Source organism: Antechinus flavipes, chromosome 2, assembly GCF_016432865.1.
Source record: "Antechinus flavipes isolate AdamAnt ecotype Samford, QLD, Australia chromosome 2, AdamAnt_v2, whole genome shotgun sequence".
Taxonomy (NCBI): domain Eukaryota; kingdom Metazoa; phylum Chordata; class Mammalia; order Dasyuromorphia; family Dasyuridae; genus Antechinus; species Antechinus flavipes.
The window spans coordinates 319,659,550-319,677,259 of NC_067399.1; the positions used below are offsets into that span (position 1 = coordinate 319,659,550).

General features: G+C 36.1%; 1 protein-coding gene across 2 annotated transcripts in view; it reads left to right on the forward strand.

The window, feature by feature from the left end:
- The window catches only part of ENTPD5 (ectonucleoside triphosphate diphosphohydrolase 5 (inactive)), a 43,413-nt gene extending 25,790 nt beyond the window's left edge, over positions 1-17,623 (forward strand). For both annotated transcript variants that reach the window (XM_051977628.1, XM_051977629.1), the window contains exons 2-14: positions 2,213-2,433; positions 3,024-3,103; positions 4,490-4,633; positions 5,095-5,170; positions 5,433-5,468; positions 5,847-5,935; positions 6,261-6,340; positions 7,127-7,188; positions 8,573-8,674; positions 10,256-10,396; positions 10,605-10,661; positions 11,661-11,776; positions 13,022-17,623. In XM_051977628.1, the coding sequence (XP_051833588.1) occupies positions 2,223-2,433; positions 3,024-3,103; positions 4,490-4,633; positions 5,095-5,170; positions 5,433-5,468; positions 5,847-5,935; positions 6,261-6,340; positions 7,127-7,188; positions 8,573-8,674; positions 10,256-10,396; positions 10,605-10,661; positions 11,661-11,776; positions 13,022-13,108 (1,281 nt within the window). In that variant the 5' untranslated portion in view covers positions 2,213-2,222 and the 3' untranslated portion in view covers positions 13,109-17,623. The remainder of the gene's footprint in view (positions 1-2,212; positions 2,434-3,023; positions 3,104-4,489; positions 4,634-5,094; positions 5,171-5,432; positions 5,469-5,846; positions 5,936-6,260; positions 6,341-7,126; positions 7,189-8,572; positions 8,675-10,255; positions 10,397-10,604; positions 10,662-11,660; positions 11,777-13,021) is intronic.
- Positions 17,624-17,710: the final 87 nt, after the last annotated feature.

Genomic DNA, 17,710 nt, shown 5'->3' on the forward strand with positions numbered 1-17,710 from the left:
CAATTTTCTCATCTGTAAAATGAGCTAGAAAAGAAAATGGCAAAATGCTTTAGCATCTTTACCAAGAAAACCCCAAATGGGATCATAAAGTCAAACCTAAGTAAAAGCAATTAAAAAAAAAATCTTGCAACAAACTATCATACCTCAAATGAATTTGGTGGGTCTCTTGATACTCCTTTATTATATTCAGTTCTACCAATGAGAAAAATTATCAGCAAATTCCCAGGTGGAACAGATTATATTATTCTAGGGACAATGACATAGCTTTAATCCCAGATTTCAAAAATGCAAACTCAACATCCTAGCTTCCTTTCAGATCTGTGTTCTCCATGTCAAAAGATATATTCCTGGTATCTTCAAGGTTCCTTTCAAACAATATTTTGTGATTCTGTGATCTACCTTATATTGTATTTTTCTGAAACTGTAATTATAGGAAAGCAACCCTATATAATATCACTCCAGGATCTTAACAGCAGTTTCATTCAATCAAGCATTTATTAGCTGCCTATTCTGTGTACAGGTACTATTCTGTATGCTCAGGAAACAGATATAAAAAAGGATCCCCAAGGAGTTTGCTTTGTAACAGAAAGTAAACAAATACAGAAGGAAAAAACAATGAATGCAAAATAAATATTGCTGAAGGTATTCACAAGTTATTTTGAAAACATAGTCTTTTGTCTTCTGGAAGAACACAAGAAAAACAAGAGGATTTTTTTATTTCTTTTTAAAAAAAATAATAGCTTTTTATTTTCAAAGTACATGCAAAGATAGTTTTCAACATTCACCCTTACAAAACCCTCTAAATTTTTCTACCTCCTTTTCCCCACCCTTCTTCCCTAGACAAAAATCCATTATAGGTTAACCATGTGCAGTTCTTCTATACGTATTTCCATATTTATCATGCTGCATAAGAAAAATCAGATCAAAAAAGGGGAAAAAATAGAATAAAAACAAGAAAACAACAATATATAAGATGGAAATACTATGTTGTGATTCACATTCTGCCCCATAGTCCTCTCTCTGGGTGCAGATAGCTCTCTCCATCACAAGTCTATTGGAACTGGCCTCAATCACCTCATTGTTGAAAAGAAGCATGTCCATCAGAATTGGTCATCATATAATCTTGTTGTTGCTGTGTTCCATTTTTTCTTGTTTATACTCACTTTACTTAGCATCAGTTCATGTAAGTCTCTCCAGGAAGAGGGAGCTTATAGTCAGTGATAAACTCAGAAAGGGTGAATCCTGGAAAGTGGGTCTGACAGAAATCCAGGTCTTGCAGCCTTTATTTTGTCACTTCTTGTTGAGGATGCTTTCAGCACATTAATAAATCCCAATGTTTGTCCATTTTATTTGGTTACTGGTGAAAATGAAATGAAATATGTAATATAAAAATGCTTTGGGAATTATAATAGTATGTGCAAATGTTCTCTGGAGTGTTGGTTGGTTTTTTTTTTTTTTTTTTTTTTGCAAGGCAATTGGGATTAAGTGATTTGCCCAGGGTCATACAGGTAGGAGGTATTTGAACTCAGGACCTCCTGACTCCCAGACTGTTGCTCTATCTGCTGCACCACCTAGCTGCCCCTAATATGTACAAATGTAGATTATTATGCTAAATAAATACAGGCTGTCTGATTCCAGGTCGATAAAGTGTGACGGCCCTATTTCTAAAATCATTACAACTCAAATGAGATAGTGTATTTAATTTTACCACTAAAGAATTAAAAGATTTTTCTCCACTAACTCTCGAGGCCAATTTTAAAATTCATTTGGGATCATAAAAAAGTAGTAAAAGTTATTGCTAACATGTTTGACATTTATTGGATTGCTTGTCATCTGGGGAAGGGAGTGGGTGGAGAGGAAGAAAGAAGTTTGGAGCACAGGATTTTGTAGGGGTAAATGTTGAAAATTGTGCGTGTGTTTTGAGTGAGGTAGTAGAACCTCCAATTAAAAACAATAGAAGAGAAAACAATTTAAGCTACCTTTCCCTTTCAGAATCAGCTGTCATTAAGAAAGGTACAAAGGCCTTTATCCACCCTTGTCCAGCCTGCTGTGCTAGTTATTAGAATCTGAGAAGTATAAGCTGTACTCCCTCCAGCCACACCTTGAGTACCAAGGGCAGAGTTTCTATTATGAGTGAATTGTAAACAAGGTTACCTGCTAACTATATTCATCTTTGTCCCCACAATTTGCTGAAGTTCTCTTTTCCATCTAGATCTTGGAGAATGGCCACATTCCTGATTGCAACTTTTACCATATTAGTTTCTGGTGTTTATGGCACTGTCTTCCCCAGAGAGCAGACTTGGTTTCAAGGGGTCTTCTTGTCCTCGATGTGTCCCCTCAACATTAGCATGAACACCATGTATGGTATCATGTTTGATGCAGGGAGCACTGGAACTCGAATTCATGTTTACACCTTTGTGCAGAAGATGCCAGGTGAGTGTTGCTACTGTCTGCTGAAAGATTCTCTAAGTCTGGTTTGCTATTGTCTTTGACAGAAATTTAAAGTAGGGTGTAAGACTTGAATTATATCTTATGGCTGCTGGAAGATGATTTCTTCTGGGAATATTTTAGATTATAGCCCTATAATCTAGTGCTGATGGTGATATTCAGAGGACAAGAGCTGGACTACCTGAATTTGAAACGCATTCAGAAGGCACAGTTATAATCTGGTTTCACTGAAGGTGTATTATGCTCCAGGTTTCATAGAATCTGGAAGGAAATGCTTTGTCTTAAAACTTAAGGATATCTTCTGATTAGTCACAGTATTACTTAGGAAAGTGGGTTTATACTGTTACATTTTAAAGGAGTGTCTAGTGCTTAACAACAGAACTAGAAGTTGGAGAAGCAATTTGAGGGAATAACAAATTAGTGAGAGGCAGCAGTGGATCAAGATGATTATAGGAAGAGAGAATTTCTGAAAATTAGTGGGAAGATAAGATTATATGGTGATTCAAAGACTGACTTGAAGGAGACATTCATTCTGTTTGGGATCAACCATCTCTCATTCAATTTGTGTTTTTTAGAACATCCTCCAACATTGGAAGGGGAAATCTTTGATTCAGTGAAGCCAGGTCTTTCTGCCTTTGCAGATCAACCAAAGCAGGTAAGGCACTTTTCTGGTTATATGTGGAATCTGAATACTTCCCAGTTTTACAAAGACCATTGCTGATTGAGTCCCACATATCTTGGTTTTCATTTTTCAGTTAGTCTGTTAGGACATTATTTCCACATTATAAACTCCATTTTAGGAATTTAGGCAGGAATTTGTATGACAGATTAGGGGGAAAACAAAGAGCTTCTGAAAGTCAAAATTGCCTTTATAACTCCTGTTTGATATATTAAGATTAAAGTCATTGGTTTAATTTTAGTAGCTAAAAATAGATATACTTATCAAAGACATAAAGACATGTTGAAACATGGATGATCATGTGACCCCAAGTAAATGAAAATCATTTGAATCAACAAATGATAGAGCTTAAAGAGCCCATGAAGACTAGATTGTCCAGCTCTTTCATTTATAAATGAAAAAAACTGAAGACCAGAGACTTACCCTGCAAAACTGGCCTGGGCAAAAGCAGAGCCAGAATTCTGATGTCCTGATTGGCCACTCCTAGGCAGTGTTGATTTATTGATCTTTCATAGAGGGAGGGAGTAGAGAGAATAGAGAATTGGCATCATTTATATTTTCATTTTTGAAAATAGGCACATATAATTGTCAGAGTCTGCACTCAAATCAAGTATGACAAAGCAAGAATTTTAACCCTTTTAAGATTTCTTAACAAAAATAAGCATATCTAAGTAGTCTCCAAATTCTATGTAAAACAAGATTTGATATTTAAGATTTTTGAGTTTGGAGAAGTCACATCCCAGAAGACAACCTTAGGATAGAGGCACAGTTTATATGGTTCAATTGAAACGACACTGGACTCAGGTCCCCATTTCAGCTGTGCCACTCTCATCTCCATGGCTTAACCTCTCTGGGCTGCAGTTTCATAATATATAAAAACCAGAATGAACCAGAATAGATTTATTTCTTAGGTCCTCCCTCTGTGGTTCTAAGTGAAAGGAGGCTACATTTTTTCTGGTTCACTGTTGTCAAAAGGAGTCATAGCAGAGTATTTGGGGAAAAGACCTGGATCAGTAATGCCGTACTGGAGAAGTTGCCAGAAAAGTAACAGATATTATAAGCTACTATATCAGAAGCCATTTTAACAGCAGAAAAACAGATTTGTGTTGTTGCTAATGATAAAAAAAAAAGTAATAATCATGATCGAGGTTGTCTAAAGTGTAGCATCCTAGCAGAGAAAAAAATTATTTTTTTCTTGTGTTCTCCCTCTCCAAATGGTCCTAGTTCTATATTTCATTCTACTTCATTAGCCCATATTCTCAAACTAGAGTCATATTAGTGCCTCAACTTTTATGGCTAGACAAGAAGCCAGTCCCAGCCAATGGATCCTCACATTCTATTGACTAAGTTTCTCTTTTGCAGGGTGCTGAGACTGTTCGAAGACTTTTGGAAGTAGCCAAAGAATCAGTCCCCCCGAGTCACTGGAGAAGGACCCCAGTGGTATTAAAAGCTACCGCAGGACTTAGGCTCTTGCCAGATCACAAAGCCCAGGCTCTTCTTTTGGAAGTAATTGCCGAAACCCTTTTTAACTTGAGCAGTTGTCTCAGACCTCTAAAGTGAAGTTGTTCCTCTTTTTACTATACCTTTGCAAACAAATTTGACAATCTTTCCAATGCCTAATTTTATAATTGTTAACATCATTTTATACTTGAAGAATTTAAGTTTGTTACTCTAGATACTCATTCTTCCAGTGATACAGATTGCAGTACCCTATAGATTAGGCAGTGTTCTAGTCTTTAAAATGTATGGTGTGGCTTATTATAAAGAATCTTCATGAAATGACCCTTTTTTTTTTTTCCACTCAAAGAGATAGTATTGATTTGTCTAGCTCCTTCTCTTGGGGAGAATAAGTCTCATTAAATTCAGTCCTTTGGGAGGAAAAAGGAGCTTGTTTTCTGAGCCTATTAGTAATGCATGTGTTATGTGGACCAGTTTGGTTCAGGAAATCAAAATTTCTGTCCTGTTAGGTAAGAGAAATCTTCAAAAAATCACCTTTCCTGGTCCCAGAAGACAGTGTTAGCATCATGGATGGATCCTATGAAGGTAGGGTGCATATTCTAAGAAAAGAGAGACAGTTATTGAAAAAAAAAAGAATATGATTGGAAAGAATCATGATAGGGATTTAAAGAGGAAGAAATTAGTTAATTGGAAAAACTTGAAGTAAAAAAAGAGAATATAGGGAAGGGAAAATTGGGGAGAGTGGCAGTGAATGGAGTATGTGGTTAGGAAATTAAAATTGGCATACAATGGGGAAAGGGAGAAAATAAAATATATTCTGGATTCTAATAATTTTGTTTTGTTTTAGGAATATTAGCCTGGGTTACTGTGAATTTTCTAACAGGTAATAAGTTCCATCATTCATCTTAAGATTCCAACTGGTTCTCTACCTTGGTTCCCACCAATCTGGTAACAGGTGAAAATTATTTCCTTTGTCTCGTCTGGAGTTTATAGTTATGTATTCTCCTTGGGTCAGTAATGGTTTTGACAAGAATCTCTTGCCCTATGCTTAATTGCTACTTTCTGCTTCCATCATATACTTATAGATTATTTTCCCATAATGGCTTCCCAGTTTTAAGTTTTTAGTACCATGAATAGAAAGTTCACTAGTTGATTAACTATAGAAAGTACTTTTCAATGATAAGAGAAAGGAGGATGTAAAAAGCAAGCAGTTTGGGAGGCCACCTCATATTAGTTGTTCAAAGTAAGATGTTATCTGCAGGTCAACTGCATGGTCAAAACCCAAAGACTGTTGGAACTCTGGACTTGGGAGGGGCTTCCACCCAAATCACATTCCTGCCCCAGTTTAAGGTGAGTAGTTTTAATTACATACAGCTCATTTTTATTATTACCATTTACAGATTTACTTTAGGACCAAGTAGGGATAGACCTGTCTTTAGCAGCTTAATCTTCAGAGATTCCTAAATCAGAAGAACATGAGTCCCTAGAGGAAGTGATTGAGTTAGATCTATTATAGCTGAGCTTGCCATGATCACCCTCCCTCTTCAGGACTTTTAGTTGCTCTTGTCCTTTCATCATAGAAGATGTAGTTTAGCCTGTTGCTGCCACCTGATTTAGTAACCCTACTTGGTCAATATTAAACATTGATTTTTCCCCCCATTTTTTTGATTTATAGAAAACCCTGGAACAAACCCCCAGTGACTATCTCACGTCCTTTGAGATGTTCAACAGCACGTATGAGCTCTACACACATAGGTGAAGAAGGTGACAAGGGTAGAATAGTTTTATGTATCTCACATTTGTATAATGTCCTTAAAGTTTCAAAATACTTTCATATCTATTTTATTTGATCATCTTCAAGAAATGTGTTGGAGGGTTGTTATTTTTTCTTTATTCATTTCCTTCTTGCTTAATGTATTATGAGGTCTTTATACCGCCTATGAACTGTAATCCAAGATGCTTCTTAGTAAAACCAGAGAATCCAAAGAGGATAACAGTCTTGTCCTCACAAATGCATAACAGTTTGTTCATTAGGAAAGAAATAAAGTTCTTTGAGAATGATCCTTTAATATTTACAGCCCTGTAGTATGAACTGGTTATCCATTAGCATTCAACTTGATTAAGAAACTGGAATTAGAGTACCTAGTAAGGTAAGAGTTAGAATGATTTTTTTTTAAGTTTTGAGTCATAAGTGAGATCTGTGGAATTATTATCATCTTTTGGCTGGCATGTGAATGGCATTAGAGAAAAAGTAAGAAAATAAAAGTTCTTGCTGCATATTCCTAAAAACAAGTCATGTAAGAACTTTCATCACTGGCTAACTGTTTCAAAGACTGATTATTCAGAAATGGTTAATCATCCACAGAAACTAAACTTCTTGCTTTTTCCAAAAGGAAAGAGCCAGAAACCATGTTGATAAGGAAAAGTACTATCATTCTCTTTGTTGGATAATTTGAGGGAAAAGTTGATTCAAAGGAATTCTGTGGAGAAAGAGGACAATAGAGATGAATTTGGCAACTATTGTTTTCATTTCTTTGGCAGTTACTTAGGATTTGGACTAAAAGCTGCTAGACTTGCAACCCTGGGAGCCCTGGATACAGAAGGTTTGATTTGATCCCATTGCTGTATTGGGGATGGTTAGAATGAGACACATATATAATTTTCTTGAGATCACCCATCTTTTCAATCATCTGTCCTGAATGGATAACTGTTGGGTTGGCATTTGGAAGTGTATGCAGTGTATACTATTGCCCTGGAAGTGTATACTATTTCCCTGACTAGTCTGTTTCATGATAGTCATTAATGTAACTAAACCTAGTCATAATGTCTTAAAAGTCCTTCCTTAATGTTACCCAATGTAATGTTCAGGCTAGCTTTCTGGAGGTCCTTCGGTGGAGTTTTTAAGTGGAGAAGTGATGAAGGCAGGAGGCAGGAGGCAGGAGGCATGAGAGCTACCACAAGGCTGGTCAAAGTTGGAATGTTTCTTCCAGGCCTCAGCCTTTATATACCTTTTTGCAATTACATCATTATAGCATACTGAATTTGTGAACTAGAGAACCATTGCATCATCATACTAAGTACTAAGTATATATGTGAATTAGAGAACCATCATCTCATCAGTTCCACTGAGTTAACACCTTATAAGTATCCTTGTTTCAAGTATACTTCTTCAGAGTTCTGGCCCTCTACAACGCAAGATAAAAATCAGATGAATAATTTCTGCACAACATGGCTTTGCCATGGAAACATAACAATAGGTGGAGTATTATTATCTGTACATAGTAAAACTAGGGGTTGGTTTCTTATGGAAAAGAATCATAAATACCAGTAGAATGAACTGGAGAATGAGTAACGCTTTGTATGTGGGATTCAACAAGGTTTTTAGTAGGGAAAGAATAAACATTTATATAGCAATACTTTTCATTTATTATCAGTGATCCTTAAAATAACCTCATGTGAGGTAGATGGTGTTATTGTCCCCATTTTTCAATTAAGAAAACTGAGCCCTGTAGAGGTTAAGTGAGTTGTCCAGGGTCACATTGTTGTTTGTCCTTTGAGCTTGAAAAGGACTAAAGTAATATCAAGATGTTGAGGTCAATGAATTATGTTCAGCTGTGGAAGATCATACCAAAACAAGGCTAGGAAACTCTACCATAGGTCGGACACAAATAGTAAAATGTTGTGGGTTATGCTTTTTGACTCACAAATTGAATTTTAAATGTGGCAGAATTCCATGAAATTGTGAACCCCAGGGCTACATAATTAATAAGTAACTGAGGCCAGGTTTGAACTTGGATCTTTCTGCCTCCAGACCCCACTGCCTCACTAGCTGCTACAGTAATTTAACTGAAAGATTCAGCTATACTTATCTGATACTCTTGAAAAAAGAGCTTATCTCACAACCATTTTTTGGTGAAATGTAATAGCCATTTTCCCTCCACCTTTTTCTCCACTATCTCACTCATAACTCCTTTGGTTTCCTTTTAGTTGTTGACGGACAGACATTCCGAAGTTCCTGTCTACCCAAGTGGTTGGAGGCAGAATGGGATTTTGGGGGAGTGAAATATCAATATGGTGGCAGACAGGAAGGTGAGCATGACTTTTGGCAAAATAACATCTATTCCAGAAGCCTTCTAGGACTTGTATTTGTCTTTGCTATAAGAACCAATCTCTTGTCCTTTAGAGAGATGTATCAAACTGCAGGACTTCACTGTAGACATATCTTGTTGTCTCTCACAATGTGCCCAACCTAAGCCCCTAGTGAATAAAGCTATTGTCATTCTGTGCCCCATTTTATTTCTAGAATAAATACTTTGTTTTGAGGAATTATATATCTTCTAGTTTTAAAGGCGACAAAATTCTCTGGGGAAGTACTCCAAGTATTTAAGCAGAAATACCATGATATATAGTTATAGAAACAGCAGCTGGAGTTTAGTTGTGTCCACAGTTCTGAGATATAGAACAAAGAAGTATCATAAAGAAACTTTCTATGGAAAATAGCTACAAAAATCCTTTTATATTCTGTTACCTTATACTTTGCTATCACAAAATGTTCCCCAAATATGACCCAAACTTTATTGCCTCTATGTCTTTGCTATTATCTTTCCCTTGACATTTTTTCCACCTAATTTACTTCTAAGGCCAAGTTCAAATGTCACTACCTTCTGGAAGCCTTTCCTGTGTGCGCTCCATCATAGCTCTTTTTTTCCTTTGTAAAAATATATTTGTTCTTTTTTTTTAAAAGTTTTTTATTTTTAAAACTTAAGCATGGATAATTTTTCAGTTACAAAATCTTGTGTTCCAATTTCCCCTCTTTTCCCCCCACTCTCCCCTAAATGGCAAGTAGTCCAATATATGTTAAACATGGTAAAAAATATATGTAAATAGGCATATATGTAAAAATAGGCATACATATTTATATAGTTACCTTGCTGCACAAGAAAAATCAGATCAAAAAAGAAAAAAATGAGAAAAAATAAAATTCAAGCAAACAACAAAAGAAGTAAAAATGCTATGTTGTGGTCTACACTCAGTTCCCACAGTCCTCTCTCTGGGTGTAAATGGCTCTCTTCATCACTGAACAATTGGAAATGGTTTGCATCATCTCATTGTTGAAGAGAGCCATGTCCATCAGAATTGATCCTCATATAATCTTGTTGCCATATATAAAGATCACCTGGTTTTGCTCATTTCACTTAGCTTCAGTTCATATAGGTCTCTCCAGGCCTTTCTGAAATCATTCTGCCAGTCATTTCTTACAGAACAATAATATTCCATAACATTTATATACTATAACGTATAACATTATTGGATATTCTCCAATTCTCCACTCAGTTTCCAGTTTCTTGCCACTACAAAAAGGGCTGCCACAAACATTTTTGCAAATGTCATACCTGTCTTAAAGCACTTTTGTATTCTATCCTGTAGTTATTTGCATGTGTCTCTTTCTGCTTGCTGCCTTACTAATATCTTCTTATCTTCTAAATCTCTAAGTACAGTGCCTCATACACAAACATTGAATAGACTGACTGATGTTGAATTAGTCTTCAGCTGTCTTCTTGGCCCTCATCCCCCACCTTCCCTCTGCTTCCTCTCCATCAGCTTCCGCAGGTCTTATCACCCTATCTTCACCCTCTCTTTAAGCTTACTCTTATGTATCTATCCTGGCAGGGGAGACAGGGTTTGAGGCCTGCTATTCTGAAGTACTCCGAGTGGTTCGAGGAAAACTTCACCAGCCAGATGAGATCCGCAAGAGCTCCTTCTATGCCTTTTCTTATTACTATGATAGAGCTGTTGACACGGACATGATTGGTAAGTCCACCTCAAATATCAGTCCTAAGATAACTGTAGGGAGGCAAGGAGAGAAATATTTTCACAATTCTTTTTTTGGGTATGCGTGTTTCATTTTTCTCATGCAACTAAACATGGGAGCATGATCTGAAGAATTCTGGGTGCCTCACAAGAGCCTCACCTATATATGAAGTCTCTTTCCTCTCAATTATGTTTCTCTTCCATTCAGATTATGAAAAGGGAGGCATTTTAAAAGTGCAAGACTTTGAAAAAAAAGCCAGGGAAGGTAAGTGACATCATAAGACACCTTAAAGAAACTTTAGGGATAAAACAAACTCAGCTACTAAATATTATAGAGCATTTCAGCCCTTTGTTCTTTCTCCAGAAGACAAATTTTCTCTGTATGAGTTTTTTCAAAGGTTTATGAGATGCTTATAAGCATATAAGAAAACTTATTAAGTTTGTAACCTAAGTTTATAAGGCAATCTGGAGAAGCATATATACTTGTGCAGAAGAAAAGCATTTTTAGTTCTTTCTGCTTATTTGAGCAGATTACTCAACCTCCTTCATCTATCACAGGAAGGAGATTGAGCTGGGTAATAGACAAGATCCCTTCTAGTTCTAAAATGTTTGGCCTACACCATACAAAAAAAAAAAAAAAAAAAAAAAAACTAACCTTAATACAGCTTGTGAAGAATGTCAGTGCTGTTATAAAGCACCACTACACTTGATACTAAACATAGATACTAAACATACCACGGAACTTCTTAGCCACTAAAAATATCCATGCTCTTTTCAAGTGATTTCAAAATAGAACCATTAAGTTGCCCGGTTGTTTCCTCCAAGGCCAGCCAGCATTAGTAACAAATGAGAAACTTAGAATTAAGTCTTCAGAACTCTTCATTTGGAGGTATTTAGCCATCAAACTAGCATCTGTAGTAGATAGGATTGTAGCAGTGTGATGAACAGCAATTAGTCTCGATTCTTTGAGATGTCACAGATTTGCTTAGTCATTCAGGATAAAATTCTAACTAAGCAGTTTTGGTGAATTTTGATTTTATATATAAGGAGGAATGGGGAACATTGGGAGAAGGGAAATTACTTTTTGAATGCAGGTTTTATGGACCATCTTTAGTTTAATTCCAAGTGAAGCATTAAGAAATTTAATTACAAGTGCTTTGGTAAATGCAATAAAAATGTACCCTTACAGTGTTAGAAGAAAAGTTAAATTTCTTATTTTATTAACTGGATGAGTAGTATTAATAGCTACCTTTTTCTTGCCTAGTGTGTGATAACTTGGAAAATTTCACTTCGGGCAGTCCATTCCTGTGTATGGATCTCAGTTACATAACAGCCTTATTAAAAGATGGCTTTGGGTTCATGGACAGCACTATATTACAGGTGAGAGAGACAATGCAATAAACTCAGAATGTTCCCCAGACCAGCTCCAGTTCCTTTTGGGTAGTGATGAAAGGATTAATAGGAGTAGAGAGCCAACAACCTTTCTGGTAATCAGAGCTGGCCATAGGTAAACTATGCAGCAGGTTAAAGTTTGTTTACCATTTTTCAGTCTCCTCTTCCCTCCTATGAAATCCCTTCTCCCAATTGCCAACTCCTATCTATCATGTCACAGAATAAAGTTAATATAATTATATTCATACCAAAGTGCTACTGATTTAATGTTATTTCCTTTAAGAAAATAGTTGCATTCGATTAGCTTAACACAGAGAAATTTAATACTTAAATTAGCATAAATTCTTTAATAGTGAAATTTCAGGCATCTGGAAAAATGATATTTTGAGGGAAGTAGGTGTCCCTTCTGAACTCTTTAAATCATGTCATATAAGTTACAAGAAGAACATATGAGTAGTTCTTCAGTAGCAGTATTATCCCAAGCAATAGTATTTGAGTCCAATGAGGCTATATCAGATCTTTCTACTTTAATCCATGGCTGTCTCCGTAATGACAGAGACAGCTGTGAAGCTAGGAGACCCAGGTTTGAGTTCCAGTGATTAATTTTTTAGCAGTAGCATTTGAGGAAGATCATCTACTGAAGGGTTTAAATTTGCATAATTATAGGAAATACTTTTGAACTGTTAATAACTAACACATTATGTTCATACATAAGAACATAATATTAACATTAATGGATCATTGATATAAAAATTTCATTCATTTCTATCTGTGCTAGGATCCATTTTTCTTTATAAATTATATTGTGGCAGAATTTGGACTTATTCCTAGGGGCCATTTTAGTTTGGACACAGTTCCTAGAGTATAAGTCCAAGCCACTTGTAGACAATAATATCTTTACAAGATGCCTGGAAAGGCTGGTTGATATTTGGATCTCTCTGGAGTGTCGGGGCTATTTTAGGTTTGCCTTTTATGGATTCTACACAGAATCACAGTCCTACTTTTACTAAGAAGTGAATCTAAATCCTAAGACAGCCTCAGAATTGACATCTTTATGTACCAGACAGATCAGAAGCAAAGCAGCTTCCAAGAGCAGACAGTGGCCATTTGCTCTGGCTTTTCAGCGTATTATAATTCAGTTGGATTTCATCAATGGAGAATTAGCACTTGTGTTAAATTTGCCAACTGGAAATAGGAAGAAAATGCTTGGACTTTTTTTTCTTCTTTCCATAGCTCACAAAGAAAGTGAATAACATAGAGACTGGCTGGGCCCTGGGTGCTACCTTTCATCTACTACAATCTCTAGACCTTTCCCACTGAGACCCAAGTACTTCCTACAGGAACTACACTTGCCAGTGACCTTTCCAGAAGGAGGAGTGACAGCCCATTCACATTGCTGAATGAGTCTAGAATACGATGGACCAAAGCCAAGCAGCTAGCTCTTTGGGGAGCTAGAGAAATTAATAGATAGGATTTGACCTAGATCCTTATGATTTCTGTTTAATTAATTATACACATTTAATGTGAGCTGTCACCTGACCTCTCTGAATGTTTGGAGCCATTACCAGAGTCTTGAGCATTTGAGCCTCTTTATGTGTTGTGAAAAGCACATCAGCCAAAAAGGGTAGGTTAGGAATTTTACCCTTGGGTTAGGTTCCCAGAAACAAACCCTGAAAGTCAACTACATCCCCAGCAGTCTTCAGAATTAAATTCTGGACAACCACGTGGGACCAAAGAAAACGAAAAGAAAAATGATTCATTTATAATCTTATAACATGTTCAACAACAATTTGTTTGGGGAGGGCCTTTTTTTTTTTTTTTTTGGTTTGTTTGTTTGTAAACTGGCTGGGAGGGGGGGGAAGGGGAAGCCCCTAACTTTTTTTTTTTAATCTGCTTATGAACAAATGACTTTGAATCTGAAATCATGTACGGTCCTGCCCATTATAACTCTGTTAACAGCCTCTATCCAAGCAGAGTGCCTTGTGTCAGCCATTTTAAATCTTAGTGAGAATGGGGAATTCCCTGTGATAAATGTTTCATGAGCCATCTCATGATTTTCTCCAATATGTGCAGTGCAATATTTAGAAACGCAGAAATTGTATTCCCCCTGGCTATGCCTTTCACCTGATTATTCATGGATGTTGATTGTTCATTCCAAAGAAAAGCTTAGCAGTGCACCAAGGATAGATTGTTCTTTTGTTTCATCACTTTTAAGCTGGGTACTTTCTAATAGGTATAGTTGGTCCACCCAACCGAATATTTTGTTGCCAATAGCAGTTTTAAAGGACATACTGTCACACATTATTGTCTTCCTTAAAGTTAATCTTAAAGATTAGGGATGCTCCAGCTTCTCTTAGTGGATAGGCTCTTATGATGCACATATTGGAGCAAGCCTTTTTAAAAATCTGTATTTTCTATCTGTACCAGTGCGTGGAGTTGGTAAAAAAATCTCTCCACTGTCTCAGCTCCAAAATTCTAAGATTCTATATGCTTGTTACCTAAACTTACCTCACAATGTTTTAAGAGAGAGTATTTCCATGTATGGTGAACAAGCTTGTATATTCACCTCACGTACAGCATTTCGTATTTTTATAGATTTTAATCATGTCTCCTCCCAATTGTTTTAGTCTTTCATATGCCAGTTATTTTGGTTGCCCCTCTCTAGTTCTTTTATATTTAATCAGGTCTTTTTTTGAGGTGTGGCAGCCAGAACTGCCTCAAGTATTACAAGGGTAAGCAGGCAATAATTTTAATGGAAGGATAAGACAAAAAAAAAAAATCTCACTTTAAAAACTTTTCAGTACGTTTTTTGGTGAATTTTTTGGTGAAGTTCAACATTGTTTGCCTTTTTGACTACAGCAACACATTAGGGTTAGCATTCTCAGGGAGCACTCTTTATGAGCTTCCAAGTCATTACAACCCATTTATGGGGAGTAAATTCAAATGCTAAGATCTCAATTTTTCAGTTTGAATTGTTTATCCAAAAGTGCATTACCTTATGCTTGTCCACATTAAAAATCTTATCAGCAACATCTCTGTCCACTAAGGTCTTCATCTATAATAGCTAACTTCTTATAATTTGCAAACTGCTTTCCATATATTCTCATTTCATCTGTAGTTGCTTCCTATCTAAAGAGCTTATCTTCTGCAAACTTAGAGATTACACTGTGTACTTCTGGATCACTTATAAAGATGCTAAAACAAATACTACCAGCAATCCCTAATTTCCCTTTTCTCCCCATCCCCCTAATTTCTCCATTTAGAAAATTTTCTCACACTGATTCAATTTTCAAATCAGAAACTCACTCTTAAATCCTAGAATTACTCATTTGTTTTAGTGGCTTTTGGCAGATGACTCAAATCCATTGGTTCTTCTTTATGCCATGGTACTAGATGTATTTTGAGAGGAGTTGTGTGGTTCAGTCCTTCAGCCATCTTGTGACTCTTTGTGACGTTGTGGACACTTCATGCTCTTATCCATGAGGTTTTCTTGGCAGAGACTAGAGTGGAGAATCCTTCTCCAGTGGATTAAGGCAAGCAGAGGTTAAGTTACTTACCCAGAGCCACGCAGCTAGTATATATCAAATGCTGGATTTGAAACCAGGTCTTCTTGGCTCTAGGTGCAGTGCTCCATCCACTGAGCCATCTAGCAGCCATTGGGGAGGAGGGAGCAGGGTAAGCAAATAAAGGGGAACTCATGGGTGAAATGTTAAGTAGATTTAACATGACTTTTTTCTGCAGAAGTCAAGTTGCCTTTCCCCTTGGTTCATTTTGTTTAGTGATCCAGTCTTTCAGTAATGTCTGCCAGTTTGTCCAACATGGAAGTGAGATCACTGGCCTTCCTTGTATTTTCTCTAGCATCCTAATGAACAGTTCATAATTTAGTTATCCAATACAATGGCAGAAGTCATCTGTAACAGTATATTCTGCATTTTGGCCACCAATTCTCAAGTTCATTCTTGTTTTCAAAATTCATAATGATGCCACTAGATCCCAGTGCTTCATACCTTCAAACCATGTTGGTTTTGCCATGCTGAACTATGGAATCAAGCATCTTCAACCTATTCATTTCAAAGAACAATAGTAATAGTAACTTTCCTTATAATCCCCCAAAATTCAGTCTTTCATCTATACTCAATGATTCAATAAGCATTTATCATACCTGTACTGTGTACTGCTGTTTTAATGTACCATGAAAGCTGCTAAGGGAGATATAAAGGTAAGACAGTTTCTGCCCTTAAGGAGCTTAAAATATAATAGAAGTGATAAGATGTATATTAGATATAATGCAAATTAGAATATAATGAATGAATTTAGTGTGGAGATGAGAATCTTCCTATAATGGTACACTTTTTAAGCCCTATAATCCTTAAAGAATCCCACTGATTCTTTCGCTAGTTTCTTCCATTGATACATTTAAACAATTCCCTTTTTTATTGGTTTTGGAGCTCTTGGAAAACTGGAAGAGGAAACTTCTCTAGACCACCTAGTTTTTTGATTATACCAACTTTGTAGGTGGTCCATTTTAACACTGGCTCTTCCCTTTAAGAAAAAAATGCCACTTTTTCTTGAAATAACTCTGTAATAGTTAATTTTGACTGTTACATTTTACTTAGACCTCCTATAAAATTTATTAGGCATAAGGTTCTGCTGCATACACTAAAACATGGAAAATTTGTTCTTTTCTATAATTCTCATGTTTTGGATTACTTTGGGGTAAAAGTAAACTGGTTTCTTATCAAAATGTAGCCTAAAGATCTGAACTTAAGTCCATTAAAAAGCTTTCCTTTAAAGATTGTTTTTGCTGTTTCATCCATCTTTCCTCAAAGGATCATATAGTTTTCCCCAGATGTTGGTGATTTCAAAGAAAAACAACCCTGTCCATCTCTTAAAATCTTTTAATTAAGATTTTACTATTTTCCTATAAAAGACTTGGGGAGGCAAAAATGCGGTACTTTAGAAAGAAAACTAAAACGATATGGCAACTTACTCCTTTGACTCTAGAGTATTGGATATTAGTGTTAGGTTTTAAAGTAATTACTTGAGTCTTGGTCAGGGTGTCCCAAAACATTACCATCTTTGTGTCAATGCTTAAAGTAACTATTTCTGTCTTCAGTCTACCAAAGACTTAGTAGATGAGTTTTCTAATTCTGAGAAATTAGGGAAATTAATTGGGTCTTTGTTTTAACCTAGGAAAAAGAGAGCAAGGCTTTTTATCAGTTGCCTCCATATAAATTCCTCAATGATTTTAACTCTTGAGTTGGGATCTAAGCTAGGGTGGAAGTAGTTATCTGGGTCTAGGGCAATTTGTTTTCCCATTCTTGCTATTCTTAAAGAGTTTAATCTCAGGAGTCTGGGACTATAATAATTGTACATGAAATGATGAGGGAGTATTGTATGTCAACATGAGCATAACTTTTGCTGCTAATCATAATTTTCTTTTGACCTAGTTCCAGAGGTCCTCAAACCTGTGCAATAAGAAAGATTATTTATTATTATTTTGATGTGGTCTCCCAGAGAGGGAACTATAAATAAAGCTGTAATTTGATATGAAGTGATAGCCAACATTAACAAACAACAGTTGGCTTTCTCTTTAGAAAGATCAGTGCAACCATAGCAAAGTTTAAAGTAATTTATATTTAATTTTAATGTTAATTTTTAAATTCCTAATTTTATTTAAAATGTCAACTGGATATATGCAGTTCTCAACTCAAGCTGAAATACGGTGTAAAAAACAGAAATGCTGCCCTTATCTAATGGTTATCAGGAAAAAAAACTTATTTGGGCAGTACTATGATATCTATTTTAATAATAAAAGACTATTTTCCACCAGTCTTCATTTGATTTTGATGAGTCTTTTTTCTCGTCCTAATTGCATCTTGCTCACAGCAAGTTACTGGTACCTACTGTCAGACACTGTCA